Below are 23,390 nucleotides of genomic sequence, written 5' to 3' on the forward strand. Positions count from 1 at the left end.
CATGATCTGGATGACTAAGAACCTTCACACACTCCTGCCTGTTAGTATTTATTTATTTATTTATTTATTTGATGTGGACAGTGCACATTAATGAACATTTATTCACATCTATTCAGACAGCAATAGACATAAATATGCCGGATTATAGCAACAATGCTAATTTGCATCTGCAGTCCCCTAGGCAGGTAACACAAAAACATGATAAGACATAGGACAGGACAATAGATCACAATAAGAGAATAAAAGTCAATGGTTACAAGAATGGTTTGTTTTCAACCAGTACTTGAGGTAAGTTTTGAAGGTTTGGAATATGGGACACTCCCTCCCTTATGGAGAGTCTTCCAGATCTTACTGGCCTTTACAGAAAGAGCATTTTGTCCAAAGGCTGTTTTCCTGTGTGGGACCTCACAGTCCCCTCTAGAGGTGACCCTGATCCACACGGTCCCAGACATGGGAGGTGGGGCAAGTCCATGTAATACCTTGTACATCAAACAAGCAGATTTAAAATATGTAAATTTGCTCGAAATTCAATAAGTTGTACTTTTTTAAAGATGTTACAAACATGGAATGACATTGGTTTTCTTTCTATCAAAGACCTTTAATGATTTTTTTTATAGAGCGATTCTGTGATTGTGCATGTATTTACACCTGCCAGCGACCAACATGTTATACCATATTCAGTGTATAACAAACCAGACTGCGGGGTTTGGCTTCATGCATTGGGTTGTGTCACAGTGCGTTTGCCCAATGTTTGCAATATTCAGCAAATCTGAGCTGTAATTGAGACGACAACTGCAATAATCAGAAGAATGCCCATCCCCTGCATAAACCCACAATGCAGCTGAATATAGGCCGACTGTCTTTTTCAAGGTTGGTGGAATATTGAACACTGCAAAAAAAAAGGGGGGGGGGGGGGGCAGAAGAGTAGGAGGAAGGGGAGAAGAAAAATGAGAAGGCATGAAGGAGAGGAAGGTGGTACTGCAAGAGAGAGAGAGATTTTAATCAACTTAAGTGCCTCAAATCTGACCTGTCCCACCTCTTTCCTCTCGTAAAAAGACATGCATCCACACACACAGACACAGAGAAGCAGAAACACATCCACAAACACACACACGCATCTATCTAGGACATTATGCTGCCATGCAGGGAATCTGTGAAATGAGCAGTTAAGACATCAGCGGGTAAACTGCAGTTTGCTGAGCCTCCCCAGAGATCCTTACGTTGCATCTGTTACGTTATGTTGGTGAGGTAAAGGGAGGCAGAATGGCTTTAATAAAAATCTGCAAAACCAGGAAGACAAGAAGCTTCAGGGTAGGCAGGTGGAATCCAAAAATAATAAACAAAAGCAAGATGAAAACTCAAGAAACCAGGAATGATGAGGAGTAGGAACTAAACCTCTTTCTAAGCCTGAGCCATTCTTTCAATTTGAGTAACATCAGCAAAGGTCCCAAGGAAAGAAAATGCTCTTGAGTGATTAAAACATTGACCTTGCATGTAAAAAAATAATTACTTCTTGAGAAGTCCATCAAGTAAGTCAATTGAAGTTCGGCGAGTGGAGTGCAGAGCTTGCAAGAAACCCCCCTAAAACCCCCACCAAAGAATGCTCAAGCCAAGGGACTGCTGCTAGCTGCCTAATGCATTGAGTCCATCATCCATATTGAGCAGAACTGACCCGGGTCCTTGAAAGGAGGATGGAGGATGTTCTATGAATGTGAGATGAACAGAAATACCAAGGGCAACAAGGGCCAAACAAGGGCCAAACAAGGGCAAGACAAGGGCGAGACAAGCGAGTCTGCAAAGATTTCATGAAACAAAAGGGGAGGCAACATGAAGGTATATAAAAGCGGGACCTGGTGGAGGAGTATCTGGAGAAGAATGCATGCCGACTCCACCAGGCTCCACCCCGTCGACAACTAGAGTCGACCAGATGGATGCAGCAAAACGGTCAAGAGCACTCTTGACCGTTTTGCTGCATCCATCTGGTCACTCTTGTTGTCCTTCCTTGTGGAAGCTACTAAAGATACAATGAGTGAAAGGGACTATACCCAAAGCATGGCGCAAAGCGGAGGGAGTTCTGATTCACCCCCATCGGCCTCGATAGTTCTAGCTGAACACCTACCAAGAGAGAAGCGACCCAACTGATAAAAGCATGCTAAAAACCAGGGATCGCAGGGTTCTCGACACACCAGAGTAGTAAAGTCCACATTGCTAAACAGAGAAAAGAGCTGAACCTGAACCTAACCTAACTGTAATCTCTACCCTCCAGCTACCTTCAAAGACTAAACAAACACGGTCCCACAACGTTTGTACTCGGCAAGAGTTTGGCTCTTAATAATACCGCGCACACACACACAGCAGCTCTCAGAGAATTAAGAAGTCACTGCAGCACCACTGGTTGTATATTACTTAATCAATATGGTCTGCTCTAGACAGACAGACAATGTTCATCTATCTATCTGTCTGTCTATCTATGCTTCGGTTATTAAACAATGAAAGGCTTCTTATTTCCCACTGGCAGGAGCTGATAAGTAATTGGACTGATAAACAGACGGCACCGGGCTGCATGGCGGTGACAAGCATCACTGATGCACTCCAAGCAACTGGGCGGTCATGCACCTCGGACTCCTGCTGCAACCATAGGAGGGGCTGCTTGCAGACGTTCCCAGATGACGTCTGTTTAAATTATATCGAGGCACGAAGTTGAAGTGCATGATTAAGGGTGTGGCCGCCGCGACTGAGAGGTGGGTGCTGTCGTTGGCTAGCTGGATAGCTAGCTAGCTAGCTAGCAGCCTGAGACGAGCAGCTTGCCGCGTCGAGCGTTCACTGTTGATCTCCGTGATCTCCGAGGCTTTTCGTTAAGATCTTCAGCGACGCACAACCAAGCGGAGTTGAACTGGCCGTCATCCAGGAGGCAGTGAAATAGCTTTCTCGAGCTAATCCCTAATGGTGTTGAGCAGGCCTCGCGCTGCTGAATCAGACCTATTATCTAATTGCAACTGCAGCAACACTGACTCGGCATAACTCATCAATCTCTCCCGTCCTCGTTCTCTTTCCCTTTCCTTCTCATACCTGCTGTGTAATTTGTTTTTTCCTCTCTCTCCCTGCCCAAGATACTCAACACGATCACCGTGCACATTGCATTTGCCTCCTATCGCCATTTTATCGCCGTCTGCTTTTATGTTTTAACACTTGTTCATTTAATGACAGTTCCCTCCCCTCCTGTCAAGGACGTGGTCAACCTAACTGGACAAGAAACGGGGAGAACGCTGTAGGATGTCGTATACCAATACGGGGTAAAACTAGATTGTTATGCGTTCATTTTGCAATAACTCAAGTATGTTACAATTTTAATACCAAAAGCAACGAAATCTGTCCATCGAGTGATGCAAAAAAGGCAGAGTGTGTATACCGAGTAGGTTATTAAACAAATCAACTCTTGTTCAGAGTCGTCTCAAGCTTGCTGACTCTATTTCAGGCTGGTTTTAGTGAGGAAGATTCGATCCAGTTGCCCCTACCCTGGCAAATAAGCGCCAGTTACGCCTTTGTTAATAATTCTTTGTTAATCCTCATGTTTGGATGTTTGGACATATGAAATAGTCTGTTCTCTCTGGGTGGGTTGGAGGAGGTCAGTGCCGGTTTCCCTGCACATGTTTAGAGGCTACAAGTTGGAAATCTTCGGGAGAATACCCCTCATGTATCGTACTGCTGTGTCCGCACATTCAAACTATCTGACGCGAAGGTTTGGATTAAATGTTTATTGCGTCAATTTTGGCCACGATTACAGTTCTATCTGAGACCGCAAGGCAGTGGATGGTCAACACTCAAGTGAAGTCTTGCTCAAATAAAAACAAGGCATCAGCGACCCTCAGTGGCTCCATACTGACACTACACATACAATCAGAGGGCATAACATTATGACCACCTTCCTAATACTGTGCAGGTCTACCTTGTGGTGACTCTTCGGACAATGGACATGGACCTTTTAGGGTGTCCTGTGGTGTTTGGCAACAGAATGTTGTTATTGGGGTCCTTTGAGGGGAGGGGCCTCTGTGGATCATCCAACAGATACTTGATCAGTTTGGGATCTAGTGAATTTGGAGGCCAGGTCAACACCTTGGCTGCATATGTATAGCCTGTAGAAAACAGGCATCAGCTCAGCACCATCAAAAGCATTTAATAGTACTCCACCACGTGTTTTTAGATTGGATAGTGTAGCCAGGTATTTCTCTGAACCCTTCATTGCTATGGGGTGGGGGTGCCTGGTCTGGTCTAGGTGGGTGCTACATGTCTAAGTAACATCCACACCAATGAATGCCAGGTCCAAACGTTTCCCAGCAGAACACTGAATTGTCACAAGATGGTCAATGTTATTGACTTCCCCTGTCAGTGGTCATAATGTTGTGGCTGATCGGTGTATGAGACAATAATTGCCCTGTTTCAGATCAAACATTTGAGCTGTCTTTTTCAAATCTTTTTATTTATTTTTTAATGGCTTCTGTACGTTGGTTACGTAGAAAATTTAAATAAATAAAAGTAAAAATCTGAACCAACATGAACAGAATAAGTAGAAACCATTCATCCTTACAATACAACAAGACAAAGGTATCAGTGCGTCAGTGCTTGTTCTCATCTTAACAGAGGCAGCAGAACTACTTTCCTTAAACAAAATAATCGTATAAAACGAGCTAAACTCCTGATTTACGTGAAGAACCTTTGAATCTGACGACAGAGTAAATCAAACAAGAGTTTCGGAACAACAGTCAGACCCTAGACACCCAGACCCTGTAACTTCTACCACATAAAACACGACTTCATTCATTCTCATTTACGCGCCAACAGCTTCAGCGGCACCATAAAAGGGTTAAGCACAGGGCAGCGTCCCATCGCGTTTGTGTCCCCCGTTGGGCTGAACGCGTCACTTCTACGTGGTGACTGGTCCTGATTTTCATTTAGATTCGATTTCTCCCGTTCACCGTCTGCGGCGACGGTGCTGCCACAACTCCCAGAGGCGTTTTCCTGACCGCTCGTCCTGTTGGGGTCTTGAACGCCCTGTGCCTCTGTCTGAGCAGAGAGTCCACGCTTCATGCTTTTGGGCATGTCTGAGTCGGCTGGTGCTTGTAGACACTTGCAGACCTGAGACATGGAGACGTGGAGACATGGAGAGTCATTTAAAGCTTCTGATATCAGGAAAAAAACTGATATATTCAAGAACATGAATCATTTGTGCATACACCGATCAGCCACAACATTATGACCACCGACAGGAAGTGAATAACATTGACCATCTTTGGACAATTCAGTGTTCCGCTGGGAAACTTTTGGACCTGGCATTCATTCATTGGTGTGGATGTTACTTAGACATGTAGCACCCACCTAGACCAGACCAGGCACCCTCACCCCATAGCAATGACACTCCTTGATGTCAGCAGCCATCCCCAGCAGGATGCAGCCACAAAAACGCTTTAGGAACAACTCAAAAAAACATGAAGAACAGCACGAGGTGTTGACCTGGCCTCCAAATTCACTAGATTCCAAACTGATAAGTATCTGTGGGATGATCCACAGAGGCCCCTCCCCTCTAAGCCCCCCCACTAACAACATCCTGTTACCAGACACCACAGGACACCCTCTGTAGGCCCATGTCCATTCTCTGATGAGTCACAACTGTTTTGGAGACCTACACAACATTAGGAAGGTGGTCATAATGTTATGGCTGAAACTGTGAAAAGTGGAAAGTGGAGTAGAGAACACAAGGTACGAGCTACCCCTCTCCACACTACATCAACTTTGACACAAAGATTTATTGGACTGAATCCAGTCGACTCTAGGAGAAGACAAGGAAAGACTTCAGGAATCTACAGGGAAGGAGCTTGAGGACATTTATGATCAGATCATGACTCAGATTGTCTGATACTGAATAATCTGACCGTGACATCAGATTAGTAGTTGTAATATGCAACTGGGTCTACCTTGATCAGGTGATTGCGAAGTTGTTTGCAGTCGAGCAGGGGGAGCTCCTCTGGGAGAGACATCAACAGGTCCAACACAATGGCACTCTCTGGAAAACAAAAGATAGTCTTTGAACAAAACTTTGGCATTATTAAGTATTTTAGGGCTGTACAGTATTTACATAGCAATAAAGTAGTTTCAGTCAATACTGTTCTCTCACTCACCCATGGGGGTGAGATGACAGTCCTCGTCGGGCTTTTGGAGTACGCTCAGGAAACGGTAGATCCTCTCGAAGTCCACCACGCACTTGACCCCAAACATCCTGGGACAGTCCTTCGTGGCGTACTTGCTGGTTCGGCCGAAGCTGGCGTGATATGCGGCCGCGGGGGTGGACAGTGGGGATTCGGGGCGGACCGAGGAGCGGCCGGAGGTGGAAGACGTGGACTTAGAAGTGGACTTGGTGGGGATGCTGGTGGGGCGTAGCTCGGAGGACGCCTGGGTAGCCTGGGCCACACGGCTGCAGACACCCTGAGGTGTTAGCGCTGCTTCTGAGCTTGGCCTGTGAGTCACTTGTTCCTGGTTTGTGGACGCACTCTGTGAATCAGGCTGATGGGATGCAGAAGGTGCAGAAGATGTAGAAGGTGCAGAAGATGTAGAAGATGTAGAAGATGCAGAAGATGCAGAAGATGCAGATGGTACAGAAGATGCAGATGGTACAGATGGTGCAGATGGTGCAGAATGTGCAGCGGTGGGAGAAGGCGTTTCCTTGGGTGGACATACGTTGCTTTTCGGCGCTGCAACCGCTTGGATCGTTGTTGGAAGTTTTCTGGCCGTCTTTGGCGATGGAGTCTTGCCTTGCAAGTGTGGACTGACGGTGTTGGTGTCAAGAGGTTCACCTGGAAGGTGCAGTGATGTTAGAAAATAGTTGGAATAGCATTTCCTTGTGTTGATTTAAAAAGACTGTCCACCATGTTCCATCACTGAGAGGAATCACAGGACCGTACCTTGCTTGACCGGCTGACGAGGCATCGGTCTCAAAGGCACGGTGCGACCAACGGGCCCGTCTTCTGTCGGTGGTCTGTGGATCTGGGGAGGGTCACAGTTCCTCAGAGTGCAAGGTTCGGTGGACGACACAACCAGCATCTGAGAAAAACACCGGGACAAGGGGGATGATGGAGGGTGAGGTACAACGTTGAGCCAGTGACTAGACAAGAGAATCAGTTACACCCGTTGTGGGACAGTAGGCGTCATATTCGTATTCGTCGTATTCCCACTCCATTACCACACTGCACTTTGACAAAACAATATTTGTATCTTGCTGTACCTGAGAGAAAGCACTGGAAATGACTTCTTCGAGACTTCCAGCCAGAGCAGAAGCCAAGTGTGTCCACTCCTCGATGGGCTTTCTGACCTTCTTTTCGTCTCGCTTCTTCCGCTGCAGCTTGAAGGTAGCGCACGAGATCACTTTGTTCTTCAGAGATTCGACAACAGAGTGGATCTGGGGAAGGGGAGAGACAGTCCGTGTGATTTTATGCGCATACACAAACGAGAGACTGAGGTGCCGACGAACACATTTGGGGAATGTTTTTGGGACATACTGTACAAACAGCTGATTAGGCCCCGACAAAAATCTGCAGCAATACACAGAAGAGAAACAGCGAGGTTGAAACGCGGCCTCAAAGGAAATTGAAACGGTATGTTACCATGAGTCTGGCTACACCACCAAGTTACGAAGATCCTCGTATTACCCTGTTTTCAGGGGATTTAGGATTCATTGGTGCTCTGCCGTCAAGTTTTTGACATGCGTCAGGTGGAATGTGTGGCATTGTCAGGCGAAATCCATCAACAGGATTTATTGGGAGTCCTGCATCCTAGTTATCAAGAACTAATTTTCATTGTGACACGGGATTAGTGTTTACGAGAAAATAAATGACCGTTCTTATCAAACAGAAAGCTGTTTGCTTGTGAGTTACAAAAGTCAACGAACCCTTGTCTTCAGTATCTGCTGTGACCTCCTTGTGCAGCAATAAAAGCAACTATGACGACAGATCAGCAGTTACTGAAAACTAAATGTTTCCGGTAACTGCTGATCTGTTGGAGGAATTTTATCCCGTTCCTCAGAACAGAACCTCTTCAGTCCTGAGATGTTGGTGGGTTTCCTCACATGAACTGCTTGCTTCAGGTTCTTCTGCTACATTTCTATTGGATTAAGGTCAAGACTTCATCTTGTTCTTCTATATTCTTTTTGAACCGTTCATAGAGCCACTCGAATTCTTGGTTCTCGTTGTCTTGATGCATGACCCAGTTTCTCTTCACATTCAGCTCATGGACAGATGTCCTGACGTGTTCTTTTAGAGTTCACTGGTAGAATTCAGAATTCGTTGGTCCATCAATGACGTTCAAGACGTCCTGGAACCAGATGCTGTGGACCAACAGGTCAACAGTTACCGGAAACATTTAGTTTCCGGTAACTGTTGACCTGTTGGAGGAATTTTAGCCCGTTCCTCAGAACAGAACCTCTTCAGTTCTGAGATGTTGGTGGGTTTCCTCACATGAACTGCTTGCTTCAGGTCCTTCCACAACATTTCTATTGGATTAAGGTCAGGACTTTGACTTGGCCGTTCCGAAACATTCATCTTGTTCTTCTTTAACCGTTCTTTTGTAGAACCACTTGTGTTCTTGGTTCTCGTTGTCTTGCTGCAGTTTCTCTTCACATTCAGCTCATGGACAGATGTCCTGACATTTTCTTTTAGAGTTCACTGGTCCATCAATGATGACGAGACGTCCTGGTCCAGATGCAGCAGAACAGGCCCAAACCAGGACATGAGCACCCCCATGTTGGATGTCATTTAAACCAACTTTGGTCTCATGTGTCCACTAAACATTGTCCCAATAGTCTTCTGTCTTGTCCACATGATGTTGATCAAACTGCAGACGGGGCTGCAATGCTCTTTTTGGAGAGCAGTGTCCGCTATCTCTCTTTTAAAGTGCATGGTCTCCAACACATATTTACCTCTGAGACGGACCGCGTTGGCACGTGTTTTCTCAGGTAAGCGTAGTCAATGTCTCCCTGGTCTCCGCCGTCCCTGCTGAGTCTTTTCAGAGCATCGTGGAGTTTCCTCAGCTCCGCTCGCTGCCACTTACACGCCAGCCTCCCTGAGCGCTGCCGGGGCGGCTCATCCTTCAGGGAGCGATCCGGTTTGATTCGAGTACGAGGAGGAGGCTTCATCTCGCTAAGGTATTAGTAATATGACATAACACGGGGCTGAAGTTAACAAGGACCGGGCCGAAAGCTTCAAGAGAGAATATTTGGCTGATTTGAGCCTGTCTTTCTGTTAAGAAATTTACTTTTAAGTGTCTCCCTTCTTAACAAATAACAAATAACTCTGTTCCGCTGAAGGTCCGCTACACGACTTCTACTTCCGGGTTTGCTTCCGCCTCTTCTTCTTGTTTTTAATGGCGCTTAGCAACGGCTCATTACCGCCACCAACTGGACTGAAGGTGGTGAGCGTCAACAGAACAAAACACATTTCTTGTACATTTGTTCATATGCTAAATTTTTTGTATTTTATTTTAGGTCACCAGATTTGTGCTTATATTTTATTTTAATCTCATTTTTTATTTTTTTATTTTTTTTTACTTGTGCCTCTTTATTCATCCACAAAGGAAGTTACTTGGATAAAAAAAATAAAACAAGTTAGTTTTGTTAGTTAGTTAATACAATGATGATGCATGTTCAAGTGTCCATTGTTTGGAGAAGTTTAATTTGAGCCAGTTATTTGACGCTATAGAAACAGGATGTGGCATCGTGATGACTGATAGTCGCCATGACAACAGCTCTGTGAAACTGTCCCGTAAAATCATGAGAGTAGGGGAAAATAAAGACACCACCAATGTATTATGACTCTAAAACAAACAAAGGAACAAATAAACACAGCTTTTGTAAATTTTTTATTTTTTTTGATGACTGAGAACCACATCTCAAAAGCATTATGTTTAGTGTTCATGCACAGGCTGCTGCTAATTGTCGCTAAAACCGTTAAATTACCGTAATGACGTTAAGTCCAATATTAGAGTCATTACGGTACTGAAAAAAAATACCGTAAACTGATTATTATTATTATTATTTTTAATACAGTATACCCACCCCCCAAAAAATAAATTAATAAAATAAAATAAAAAACGCAAGAATGTCGCGAAATCTTATGGGAAACAGTGCACACTGACATTTTGACGTCAGCCATTTAAATAAAATATATTCCTGTTATGATTAAGTTCCACATTTTCTGCACCATATGCAAAATGTTTTCGTTTGACAGTAAAATAAAATAAAATAAAATATGTAACTCTATATTTTAATGAGCTGAAAAAACAACTTAACGCCTCTTTTCGCGTTACCTGAGAGACAGAAATCCGGGCACCTCTGACGTCAAGTGCGCATGCTCAACCAAAGGCGGAACTAAGGGAAGGTTAGTTTGTAGTGTCAATGTTTATTTTCCAGTAGTGTATCTGACACAGACATGGACTTACAGCGCTAGCCGCAGCGCGTTTGATTGCGTCGGACCGGGCAGAGCAGACGTAGTGTTAGTTTGTAACGTCGCAGAAACAGTGAAACATTCCACGAGATGGTAAGTTACTGCGTCTTATGTGACTGGAGGAGGCAGCATCTAAGCTATGCTAATGCTACCAAGGTGTAATGGTGCGTTCCCTATTGACTAGGAAGTCCCACTTCCCATTAGGATATTTTAACGTGTATTACCACGACTGTCTGTCTTGATTAAACTGGCAGCACGCTCGATGTTGCCCAACTTTTTTAAAATTCTTTTCCATCTCTGGGCGTGTTGCTAACGAGTTTCTGCCATTCTTGGGTTTCTTGGCTTTTACGACGTGTAGCCACCGGAACCCGGTCAACCCGGATGTGACGCCACACCCCCGTCTGCCTCCAGGAAGTCTTCACCTTCAACTTACCTTCGTCTGGCTTCTTCTAGCAGTATAGCTACCAAGCTGCCAGGACATAATACGGAAGCTGAGAACAATCCTGTCTTTTGTTCTTCAGTGTTTTGACGATAGACCTGTAGGAAAAGTGGACGCCATGACAGCTCCCTTAAAGCATGTGGCATGGCTGCAGTGTAGGTCATAAGCCCCGCCCCCCTCCATGTTAGTTGATGGGCCAAACTAAGTAATGCTGCGTTCCAGAAAACTGGGAGGTCTGAACTTTCAGACGTCCTACTGCTAGGAGGTGCTCCTCTGGAATCCCACTTGAAGCCGGAGGTCCTACTAGCTAAGTTATTAGATGAAGTGCAGTGTAGAACGTTAAAAAACAAACAAACAACGAACGAGTCTGACATAAACAGAGGAGGTTTGTTGAGCGTCTACCGCTAGCTTTCAGCACAGAGAGAAGTATATTACCTGTTGCTGGAGGAAAAAACTTTGGGAGACCTCATTTTCGATCATTGTCAGTAACTTCAGAAACACTCCTGGGACGCTTTGAGGTCGCGTCTAGTACACTCCAAGTGGGATAAATCCAATATCCCAGCTTTCCTGAATGCAGCATAAAACACTAAACGCTCATTCAGAGTTCTAGAATTCTAGAATGAATGGAATGTACGTAACCTACGTACGTAGCCTACGTTGGTGCGAGTCATTTACACTTGTGTTCTCGTCAAGGCTGTTTCGCTCTGTAACAACTCCGCCCAAACGCCAGTCGGCGCTGTGCCTTTTTTTTGCCAGTCGGGTTCGTTTCTGTTTCTACTTCCTGCTTCACTTTCAACAATGGCGACCGAAACTTTCGCAGAAATTTCGCCGGAGATGAGTTGTACAAATGTTTGTATCTCCTCAGTTAACCTTTCCTCCACGTGCTCCATCTTTATTGATCCAAAACAATCAATTCGAAAATTGCGGAGATGGAGAAGCAGCCGGAAATACTAAAGCGGAAACACGCTACTACCGAGCGGACCAATCACAGCTCTTGTGGTCTGCGTCGCCGTGACGTGTAGTTACATTTCTGGGGAGGTGGACGTCAGGCTACGTCGTTAGGGTCGACGTAGTGTCTGCATTGTCGCTGCCAAGTTGACACAGAAGCCTAAACTTCCTATAAGTCCCATCGGTGGTATTAATACCTTGCCCCAGATGCTGTGCTGTCTTTTTTTTTTAATTATTATTGTTTTCAACCATGTCCCTTGTGTCTGTCTGCGTTTAGATGCGTTTCATGCTGCTGTTCAGCCGGCAGGGGAAGTTGCGGCTTCAGAAGTGGTACACGGCCACGGCTGAGCGTGACAAGAAGAAGATGGTCAGGGAGCTGATGCAGATAGTGCTGGCCCGTAAACCAAAGATGTGCAGTTTTCTAGAATGGCGGGACCTGAAGATCGTCTATAAAAGGTAATCATCTGAAAACTCTGCTCATGTGACAGCCCCTTGGTGTAGCAGCTCCAGATCTTAGTCAAACCCCTGGCTAACTAGAAAGAACTCCAGCTGGAACGGGGATAATACCTGGACCGGTGCTACGTGATGTTTAGATGTATTTACAACTCAAGTCGTTTGTGTTTGAACTCAGTCTTGGCGAGATCCGATAGCAGATGCAAAGAGTTTCTGAGTCGGAATGGATTTAATACTTTGACTACAATCACCTGTGTCTACGGTAGGAGGCCCACAGGACGGAAAGCAAATGAAAAACACTTGCCAATGCCAAATGTCTTGTGTATATTCATGCAGGTACGCCAGCCTGTATTTCTGTTGTGCAATCGAAGAGCAGGACAATGAGCTGATCACTCTAGAAGTCATCCACCGCTTCGTAGAGCTGCTGGACAAATACTTTGGCAGTGTAAGTGACAGATGAGTCAAGAAAGAGGACTGATGGAGACGCCTAGATGAAATGCCTTCAGATCTTCAAATCATCGACTGGTTTTGTTTTGTCGTCGCAGGTGTGCGAGCTGGACATCATCTTTAACTTTGAGAAGGCCTACTTCATTTTAGACGAGTTCCTGATGGGAGGAGAGATCCAGGATACTTCAAAGAAGAGCGTCCTCAAAGCCATTGAACAAGCTGACCTGCTGCAGGAGGTAACGATTACACGATTTGGGTTTATGTAGTTATGTCACGGTTTCAGAAAAGCTGAGACGTTGCGCTTTACAGCCAGTACGGTGTCGTTACGGCAATTTCACTTGCTCCTTAGTAAATCGTAAATAACTGCCAGATATTAAAAGTTCAGTGTATTCTGGAAAAATTGCCAAAAGCACTGGTGGGTTTCCTCACATCAACTGCTTGCTTCAGGTCCTTCCACAACATTTCTATTGGATTAAGGTCAGGACTTTGACTTGGTCGTTCCTAAACATTCATCTTGTTCTTCTTTAACCGTTCTCTTGTAGAACCACTTGTGTTCTTGGTTCTCGTTGTCTTGCTGCAGTTTCTCTTCACATTCAGCTCATGGACAGATGTCCTGACATTTTGTTTTAGAGTTCACTGGTAGAATTCAGAATTCATTGGTCCATCAATGATGTTCGAGACGTCCTGGGACCAGATGCAGCAGAACAGGCCCAAACCAGGACATTAGCACCAACATGTTTGATGGAGGGATGAGGTTCTGATGTTTCATCTCCAAACATGACGCCTCTCATTTAAACCAAACTATTCTACTTTGGTCTCATATGTCCACTAAACATTGTCCCAATAGTCTTCATCTTTGTCCATCACACCATGGTTGTTCAGTGGATTCATCAACATCAACATTAGCCAATGTGAGAGAGGCCTTTAGCTGCTTAGAAGTTCCCCTGGGTTCCTTTGGGACGTCTCAGACTATTATGGAGTGATCTTTGTTGGTGGACCACTCCTGTGGAGGGGAACAGTCGTCTTCAATCTGTCTGACTGTGGATTATTTGTGGGTTCCAAACTCTTCAGAGGTGGTTTTGGAACCTTTTCCAACCTGATGAGCAACAACAACTCTTCTTCTGAGCTCCTCAGAAAGCTCCTTTGTCTGTTGCCATCATAGCATAGACTGTATATAAATATGGACAATGTGTCCCCACTTCCTTGCATTGGCCAAACTGATGCTATTTTCCCGGAGATATCCTTGAAGAAAAATTATTTGACTTGTATTTCAGTTTTAGCACATTTTAAATTGCATTTATCTCTGCAGGAGGACGAGTCGCCCAGGAGCGTATTGGAGGAGATGGGCCTGGCGTAGTTCCAAAGCCTCGCCGGGGAGGACTGTACATCCGAGGCACCGGGCGTGGGAACAAGGGTTGGGGTTGGGGTTGGAACAAGCTTGGACTGACGCCGTTGGTTCTGTGTATATGTGGCTTTGGGGGGGGGGGAGGGGGCGTAGAAGAGACTTTTTTTGTTTTTTTGGGAAGAGCCTTGCGTCGACGGGCTCTTCAGCTCTTGTGTTCGTTTGTTTGTGTTGGTTGTGTGCGTGTGGGGTCATAATAGAAGTGGGCTACATTTTAAACATGCGGTGCGGCTGCAGCTGGGTTTTTTTTTTTTTTTTTTTAATAGGAGTCCCAACGTGGAGTCCTTTAACTTTTTGAGAACCTACTGATGTGTAGAGGCAGGTTCATGGTCAGACTGGAGCTTCGCTGCAAAGAGCTGGTTGTACAGGCTCACCAGTTACTGGATGCGGACTTGGGACTAGGTCGGAGATTTTGGTATCGGGGAATTAAAAAAAAAAAAATAAATAATAAAAAAATAAAGCAGTTTTGTACAACTACATGAGCACACTACCACTACAGGTACTATCACTTACACTTGAAGCAGGGAAAAGGGTTTTAGAGCAGCTAGAATAAGTAATAACTTGATTCCTGGTAAGGATTTAGTTCATGCGGTCGCTTTAACGGCTTCTGTTTCTTGCCTTGCACATTAGATTTTAAGCCATGCAGCGCCTTTGTCCCCAGAGAACGAGTATAAAACATTATGAGAACCAATGTGACCAAGTGCAAACTACGAGACAGGTTGTAAGAAATCAGAATTTCACTGGATCTATCTACAGGTGCTGTCAAAACCGCCCTGTACGTACACACACACATATATAATATATATATATATATAATTATATTTATTTCAACTGTATTTGATGTTTTAGGATTGTACTGTCTTGGAATTCCTTTTATCCGCGATCGGCCCGTCGAGTCCAACCCGAACACGATGAACTGCCTTCTGAGAATAGACCAAAGAGACTTTTAAAGGTTAGAAAAGACGAAATGAGACGTTCTTGTATGGGTGGTGGTAAATTCCAAACGTGTGAGCTTCCAGTAGGAGTACGAGCGCTCGTGGCCCTTTGCCTGTCATCATTTGCTTCGAAGGTGAACAGATCCTTGTAGCTGTAAATAACAGTAGGACGACTCGGACCAGTCACAGTAAATCTCTTGATCTCCTGACCGTCGTTTGGTTTCCCCCCGTTTCTGAGCATGTGTACGACGGGAACAGAAATGGGACCTGTCCAACATAATAATCCGAGGTCAGTGTCCGTCCACAGACGGTGGGGGGACTTTGTGGAGTTTGAAGTGATTTCATAAATTTGAATAAAACATTTAAATTGTGTTCCGTGCAGTTCTTGAGAAGTTGTCTCTGTCAATGTGTTTTCTTGTTCTTCCCTGGCACATAAAGAAATGAAAGGGCGTTACAAAAAATCTGCTATAAAGTAAGACAGTTAAGAGAAAATAGCAAATATATATACACCGATTAGCCACAACATTATGACCACTGACAGGAGAAGTAAATAGCATTGACCATCTTGTTCTGCTGGGAAACTTCTGGACCTGGCATTCATTCATGTGGATGTTACTAGCACCCACCTAGACCAGACCAGGCACCTCCACCCCATAGCAGTGACACTCCTTGATGGCAGCAGCCATCCCCAGCAGGATGTAGCCTGACACAGACACACACACAAAGACGCTTTAGGGACAAATAAAAAGAAAACCTGAAGAACAGCTCAAGGTGTTGACCTGGCCTCCTAATTCGCTAGGTCCCAAACTGATCAAGTATCTGTGGGATGATCCACAGAGGCCCCTCCCCTCAAAGACCCCCCCATTAACAACATTGTGTTACCAGACACCACAGGACACCCTCAGAAGACCTATGTCACTACAAGGGAGACCTACCGACAATATTAGGATAATGTTATGTCATAATGTTATGGCTGATCGGTGTATATAGATATATATATATAAAGCTTTAGATATTTAGTTATGTTTGGATTTCGATTAATTCAGATACGTGTTGTAGTGGTTTCAGTTTGAGATTTTTTCTTATTTTTTTTATTGTTAAATGAAAATCCAGAGCTGACTCCTGTGTGAATGAATCAAATAACGTTTGTACTCGTAGTTAACAATAAAAAGACGAACTGAATGTGGAGCCCTCTGATAATACAGAGGGAATGCAAGGACTACTGCTGTGTGTTATTCTTACTTCATGATATAACTGCAGACTAAATACTGAACCCGTTATTCCTCTGGACGTGCTACACACTGTGCCCTGCAGATACGTATAGCCTGTATAAAAAGAGGCAGCAACTCAGCACCACCCAGAGCAGCGGCATCAAATTCATTTTTGTTCAGGGGGCCACAAACAGCACAGTTTGATCTCAGCAAATGTTTTGCTTTAAGTGCAAAGAAGAACAAGTAGATTATGAAAATCTTTGTATTTTATGAGTGACATTAAATTTCTGAAGAAGTTCAATTTGTGCACATTGCTGCCATCTGCTGTTTGGTTCTGTTTCTCACTTGTGGTGCAGGACTAGACGCCGTAACTATACGTACGTAGCCTACGCTGGTGTGAGTCATCTATACTTGTGCTCTCGTCAGTCTGGTTCACTCAGTAACAACACCACCCCAACACTAGTCGGCGCTGTGTCTTTTTTTGCCAGCCGGGTTAATTTTTGTTTCTACTTCCTGCTTCACTTTCAACAACGGATACTGAAACTTTTGCCGAAATGTCGCCAAAGTTGTACAACCGTTTGTATCTCTGAACCTCCTCAGTTAACCTTTCCTCCATGCGTTCCATCTTTATTGATCCAAAACAATCAATTCGAAAAATTATGGAGATGGAGAAGCAGCCGGAAATACTAAAGAGGGAACACGCTACAACCAAACGGACCAATCACAGCTCTTGCGGTCTGCATTGCTGCGGCGAACAGTTACATTTCTAGAGAGGTGGACGTCAGGTTACGACATTAGGGTCTGTGCTGTCGCCGTAGCTACAGAGGCATAAACCGCCTGTAAGCTAATTTATTTAATTAGCAGTACAAGATAATGGTAAATAATTGTTGAAATACGACAACATAGGTCTTGGGTGTAGGTTTGAAATTGGCAACAACGTTGAAAGTGGAAACACGCTACTAGCAAAAGCGGACCACGTTTCTGGGGAGGTGCACGTCAGGCTAAGGCGCTAGGGTCTGCTGCGACGTCACACTGCCTCGCAAGACGAAAACCGCAACTTTTAGTAAAATAGCGCCCTCTGGCCCCCCAGTGGACAAGTTGGGAACAGCAGTTACTTTTATTGAAAGATTACAGTTATTGTCTTCACTTTGCAAATTCATGGCCTGGTTTAGGACCCCGGACCGCATCTTTGACACCCTTTGACAATGAGATTCACCAGGAAATTGGTGGAAGCAGGACGTTTGGTGAAGCAGTTCCTTGAGGGAGACACATTATTGTATATTTTCACATATATACCTCATGTTATTATTATTATTATTATTATTATACATTTGACACCATATTCTGTTCATCCAGCGACTGCATTGAAGATAATCGAGTCTATCCAAGGAGGGAGGGAGGGTTGGGGTTGGTGGGGGTCGGGGGGGTTTAGGTGGGCGGCGGTGCGGAAAAATCTCATGAATGAGACCCAGTGTTGTGACGTCAATGCTTACGTATAGCCCACGGAGTGGCCGCTGTCCGTGGTCCCGAAACCAGACCACGACGGGCTCGTGGCGGAACCCCAGCGCGTCCAGGGAGGCGGACGAGGGACACCGCAAAGCCGCCGGAGACCACGCACCCAAAGCGGCTCAAGACCTGCACCACAGCGGGGACCTCACAGCTGCGTGACGGGTGTGACGTGACGGCGAGGGCGAGCTGGAATCCCCCCACGCAACACCCCCCCCACCCACCTCCTCCTCCTGCACCCACTCAACTCAAAACCCACTCACTCCTACATCCAGCTGCAAGTAAGTGACAACTAATCTGAAGCTTTTGAGTAAAAAAAAAAAAAAAAAGCTGCAAATTTGCAAATAAATACATAAATAATAAATAAAAATAAAAATGGCTGTTATTGTTTGGAAGAGGGTCTGACGTCTGAATCCTGTGATCCGTGACGCATGACTGGTTCAAGCCTCCACTTGGAGGCAAAGTAACCAGACTAAGGAATCACAAGCTTTTATGTGCATTTGCACTTTTTTGTTTTTTTGTTTGTTTGTTTTTGCGGATTGATAATGTCAGCACCGCACTGACCCCTCCAAACCTGCAGCACACCTATGCCACCGAGCTGGCTTTGTCGTATCTAAATCCTTGCTGCATCTGCGCGTCTGGTATCAGCCTTCACTGCAGAATACGTGGCTCGACTACTTAGTGTGTGTGTGTGTGTGTGTGTGTTAAATAAAAGAGAATAAAAATAATAACAATCAGCTTGTTTGCCGATTTGCTGCGTGTTGTCTGCACATAGTTTTATTTTAATGCTGTGGTTTTAATCAGGCCAAATCATCTCGTTCTGTGTTTTTATATTTATTTATTTATTAATTTATTATTATCATTATTATTATGATTAAAAATGACTCCTTTGTTTTTTCTTCTGTGTCCTAATCGACCGTTGTGGCATGGTTCTTTGCAGCATGAGGTTGTTATTCTGACGGTGACATCGTTCTATAAAGCGAAAGTGATTTTTATTTTATTTTATTTATTTATTTATTTTTAAATTGATCTCAACGTGTCACACGAACCCGAGGCTGCAGCGCGGAGGAAACCTGCAGACCGCTGAAAAGAAGATGGCAGTGCATGGTCGGGCTGACGTACTGCGCTGCGTCGACGCTGACCAGTCAACGTTGCTGCACTTGTTGCGCTGAAACGTTGATGTTGACTAACTAAGACCACGCCTTAATTGATGCAAAGCGGTTTATCGGGAGACAGGACGTGGGATGGAGGGATGGGGGAGATGGTTGATGGTGGGGGGGACCCAGGGAGTGAGACTGGCACATCTCAGCTCCTTATCCCTATTAGGTAGAAGGGGAAGAAAAGAAAAGAGAGGGATGGGGAGGGTGGGGGCGCAACATTATGACCACCTTCCTAATATTGTGTAGGTCTCCCTTGTTGTGACTCATCAGAGAATGGACTTGGTCCTTCTGAGGGTATCCTGTGGTGTCTGGCAACAGGATGTTGTTAGTGGGGGGGCCTTTGAGGGGAGGGGCCTCTGTGGATCATTTGATCAGTTTGGTATCTAGTGAATTTGGAGGCCAGGTCAACACCTTGTGCTGTTCTTCATGTTTTTTTTAGTTGTTCCTAAAGCGTTTTTGTGTCTGAGTCTGGTGTCAGGCTTCAGATATGTATAGCCTGTATAAAAACAGGCAGCAACTCAGCACCATCATTAGCATATAATAGTACATTTAATAGTACTCCATAGCGTTCATTGCCTTGGGGGGGGGGGGGGGGGGGGGGATACTTGGTCTGGTCTAGGGGGGTGCTACATGTCTAAGTAACATCCACACCAATGAATGCCAGGTCCAAATGTTTCCCCGCAGAAACATTGGATTTTCCCAAGATGGTCAATGTTATTTACTTCTCCAGTCAGGGGTCTTAATGTTATGGCTGGTCAGCGTACAGTAGAGTGTTTAATGGATGTAGCGTTTAACTAAAACTGTTGTTCCTGGAATGAATTGTTGTTGTGTTTAAGTCCAAATACAAACTGACGCAGCAAACTATTCAAGCTGCAAAGGTTATTTAGCGTCTTAATGTGTTCACCTTTAATGATTTCACCTCACTATTCTTGCGCTTGAATTACCACAAACAGAAATATTTCAATTTTGTCTAAATATGACATATGTCTGCACTTTATTTACATTTCTTCTTCTTTTTAAGGATGTTTTATTTAAATTTTGTTATGTTATTTATATGTGTGCCTTTTAAACCAGGAGTCTCTGCAAAATTTTCTTATGTTCTCATAATGACAATAAAGACTCTTGATTCTTGATTCTTAAAAAAGATCAATAGACTCAAACTATGAAAGATCAAAATGACTGAAATCCTATTAAGACTTAGAAACATCAAATCAAAAATGGCCGACACAACTGTGCTGTGATTTTGCTACAAGGCAAGACAAAGTGAATACTGGATTCATTTTGCTTTTCTTTCCTCTCTCCTTCAGGCATTTCTGATCTTCCCCACCGCTCGCAGTAGTCGGCGTTCGGAGTGGCCATGAATAGGTACCACAGTGCCTCAAGTGCCCTTACGCTCCTGGTCCTCCTGACAGCGGCGTCCCGTCCTCACCTGTCCAGCCCCAAACCTCTCACCGCCTTTGGAATAGTAGAAAACCCGCCCAGTGATGACCCTCTTCTGTCTGAAAGCATAGGAAAGAGAGACAAGGAGGAGGAAGGAGAGCTCTTTCAGGATGTAGATCCCAAAAAGCTTGCAGCAGTTTTACTGGAGGCGTTGAATCGATCACAGGTAGCCAGGAGGTGGGAGGGAGGCGATGGAAGGGACGTAGGAATAAAGACGGAGAGAGGGGAAGATAAAAAAGAGGAAGCAAGAACAGTCGAGGGAACACACCAAGACGGAGACGGACAACTGGAGTTAGAGCTCCTAAAGGCAGCACAGGGGAAGAACCAGGAAATGTCCGAGGACGAGGAAAGGAAGCGAGTCCAAGAAGAAGAGGAGAAGATGACTGAGAAGGTGACCAGCCATACCACAACCCAGACTATCCAGAGCAGAAGAGTGCAGCAGCCCGCTAGATCAGACGGAAAAGGTGTGGATGGGGATCCCAAGCGGGGATCGAGCAGCCCCGATCAAGGCAGCGGCGAAAAGGAGGATCAGCTCAGTCCGGAGGAGCTCAAGTGTCTCGAGAGCGTTATGGAAGAGTTTCCACATCTGGACATCAAACGGGATTCAGAGCAGGTCGAGCAAGAGAGCCGAGGCTACAGGCACTACACAGACGTCGTGCCAGCAAAGAAAGCCAACGACCTTGCCATGTCCAAGAAAAAACTGAAATGGCAAGAGGAGACACAGAAAGCCATGAACTTCCCGCCGTTCAGAGGAGGCAATTTTATCGATGAATCTGACGACGGTAGCTTTGGCAACAACGCGGTAGAAACGCGGCCTCCAGCCGAGCAGGAGGTGGAGGAGGAAGACGAACCAGAGGAAGGGGAGGAGAGTGACGAGGCGCTGAGTCCTGAGGAGGAGGAGGCTCGGGCCAAAGTGGAGCAAGAGGAGATGAGGAGGCAGGCGGCCGAGGCGCAAAGAGCCAAAATGGAGGAGGAGAAATTGGCGGACATCGCCTCGGACATGCTGCTGCGCTACATGGTCAAACAGAGTAAAGGCAACAAAAAGTATAGCTGGTCCCTGTCCAATGCTGCGGAGGACAAGCGGTCCGATGAGGATCAGCGAGCGACAGAGGAGGAGGAGGACATCGATCCTCAGACCATTGACAAGCTGATCGAGATCTCCAGCAGACTCCACCTCCCCGCCGACGACGTGGTGGACATCATCAACGACGCGGAGAGGAAGAAGAAGAAGGACGTGGCGCCAGATGCGACGTCGCGTTGGCAGAAGCCTCTGTCAGCGCTGTCTTCGTCATTTCCCTCCGCATCACTCGTTTCAACCAAACAAAGTAACTTCCCCGTCTCCAACCAGCTGCCCCCACCCGTCAAACTTCACAAAACTTGGTTCCAGGAGAAAACACCAAGAAGAACAGATACTCTCTGGGGCAAACCTGGAAGGCCTTTGCTAGCCAACTGGCAAAAACCTCCAAAGCCTCTGTCAGTTAAGCAGGATCGCTGGTTCACATCGCCCAAGTCTGTTTGGACTGGCCACCCCTTTCACCCCTACACTTTCCCCTACTTCTACCAGAGGAAACCCCAACCATACTACAATCCCATCTACTTCCCCCCGCCCCGCATAGCCAGGCCCCGTTACAACACCTGGAAACCCCCTCTGAGGCTCAACAGCTTCTTGGGTAACTCTGTGGATGACGCCTACACTTTCCTTCCCAAGAGACGTTACCACGGTTGGGTCCAGCCCCAGCTCAGAAAGCCCCCTGCAGGCCTCCAGCAGAAGTCATACTACAGCAGCTACCCACTCCCACGGTACCCACAGCTACTCACAAAGAGACCATAGATGGTGAACTGACAACGGAAAACAGAAGAAGGGACCCATGAATAGAAAGGTTTGGCATTAGGACGGAAAATCTTTTCTTTATGGAACAATGCATAATACACCGATCAGGTATATCATTATGACCATCTGCCTAATATTGTGTAGGTCTCCCTTGTGCCTCCAGAACGGTTGTGACTCACAATAGGCGGTTTAGGCTTCTATGTCAATTTGACGCTGTAGCTATGGCGACAGCCCGGACCCTATGTAGACCCTAACACTGCAGCCTGACGTGCACCTCTCTAGAAATGTAACCATGCGCTACGGCGACACTAACCACAAGAACTGTGATTGGTCCGTTTGGGAGTAGCGTGATTCTACTTTAGTATTTCCAGCTGCTTCTCCATCTAAGCAATTTTCGGATTGATTGTTTTGGATCATTAAAGATGAAACACATCAAGGAAAGGTTAAATGAGAAGGTTCAGAGGTACAAAAATTAGTATGATTGGCTTTGGCAAATTTCGGCAACTGTAGTAGGAACTAGAAACAAAAATTAACCTGACTGGCAAAAAAGACACAGCACTGACTAATGTTTGGGTGGAGTTGTTACAGAGCGAGCCAGACTGATGAGTGCACAAGTGTAAATGGCTCGCACTGACATAGGCCTATAGGATCATCCCACAGGTACTTGATCAGTTTGGGATCTAGTGAATTTGGAGGCCAGGTCAACACCTTGAGCTGTTCTTCATGTTTTTTTTTTAGTTGTTCCTAGAGCGTTTGTGTGTGTGTGTCTGTGTCAGGCTGCATCCTGCTGGGGATGTCTGCTGCCATCAAGGAGTGTCATTGCTATGGGATGGGGGTGCCTGGTCTGGTCTAGGTGGGTGCTACATGTCTAAGTAACATCCACACCAATGAATGCCAGGTCCAAAAGTCTCCCAGCAGAACATTGAATTGTCACAAGATGGTCAATGTTACTTCTCCTGTCAGAGGCCATTATGTTATGCCTGATCGTTGCACATTGTTGTTTATCACAGTATTAACAGTCTATTGGTACTATCTATCAAAAGGAATTACTCAACTAAGAAAAACAACCCCAGACCACATGGTGTCCACATACTTTTGGTCATATAACATACTGACACCTGTCACTTCTTTTAG

At 45.4% G+C, this 23,390-nt stretch overlaps 3 protein-coding genes across 4 annotated transcripts; 2 read left to right on the plus strand and 1 right to left on the minus strand.

The window, feature by feature from the left end:
• Nucleotides 1-3,670: 3,670 nt before the first annotated feature.
• snapc2 (small nuclear RNA activating complex, polypeptide 2) lies at nucleotides 3,671-9,490 on the minus strand. 2 transcript variants are annotated; one of them, XM_084545920.1, is made up of 7 exons: nucleotides 8,963-9,490; nucleotides 7,274-7,447; nucleotides 6,954-7,092; nucleotides 6,730-6,845; nucleotides 6,174-6,555; nucleotides 5,970-6,058; nucleotides 3,671-5,133 (listed from the first exon to the last, which is right to left on the minus strand). In XM_084545920.1, the coding sequence occupies exons 1-7, from the start codon at nucleotides 9,176-9,178 to the stop codon at nucleotides 4,822-4,824; spliced, it is 1,428 nt and encodes a 475-aa protein (XP_084402046.1). In that variant the 5' UTR covers nucleotides 9,179-9,490; the 3' UTR covers nucleotides 3,671-4,821. The 2 variants fall into 2 exon arrangements, with proteins under 2 accessions (XP_084402046.1, XP_084402045.1); XM_084545919.1 differs by having other exon boundaries at nucleotides 6,174-6,845.
• A 918-nt stretch (nucleotides 9,491-10,408) lies between these two features.
• ap1s1 (adaptor related protein complex 1 subunit sigma 1) lies at nucleotides 10,409-15,500 on the plus strand. Its single transcript, XM_084552336.1, has 5 exons — nucleotides 10,409-10,577; nucleotides 12,149-12,327; nucleotides 12,661-12,769; nucleotides 12,870-13,007; nucleotides 14,081-15,500. The coding sequence occupies exons 1-5, from the start codon at nucleotides 10,575-10,577 to the stop codon at nucleotides 14,126-14,128; spliced, it is 477 nt and encodes a 158-aa protein (XP_084408462.1). The 5' UTR covers nucleotides 10,409-10,574; the 3' UTR covers nucleotides 14,129-15,500.
• Nucleotides 15,501-20,342: 4,842 nt separating this feature from the next.
• On the plus strand, nucleotides 20,343-22,256 carry vgf (VGF nerve growth factor inducible; the record flags this gene model as incomplete). Its single annotated transcript, XM_084549987.1, has 1 exon — nucleotides 20,343-22,256. The coding sequence occupies one exon, from the start codon at nucleotides 20,343-20,345 to the stop codon at nucleotides 22,254-22,256; it is 1,914 nt and encodes a 637-aa protein (XP_084406113.1).
• Between the last annotated feature and the right edge of the window lie 1,134 nt (nucleotides 22,257-23,390).

The sequence above is a fragment of the Chelon labrosus genome (genome assembly GCF_963514085.1).
Source record: "Chelon labrosus genome assembly, chromosome: 1".
NCBI classification, from domain to species: Eukaryota; Metazoa; Chordata; class Actinopteri; order Mugiliformes; family Mugilidae; genus Chelon; species Chelon labrosus.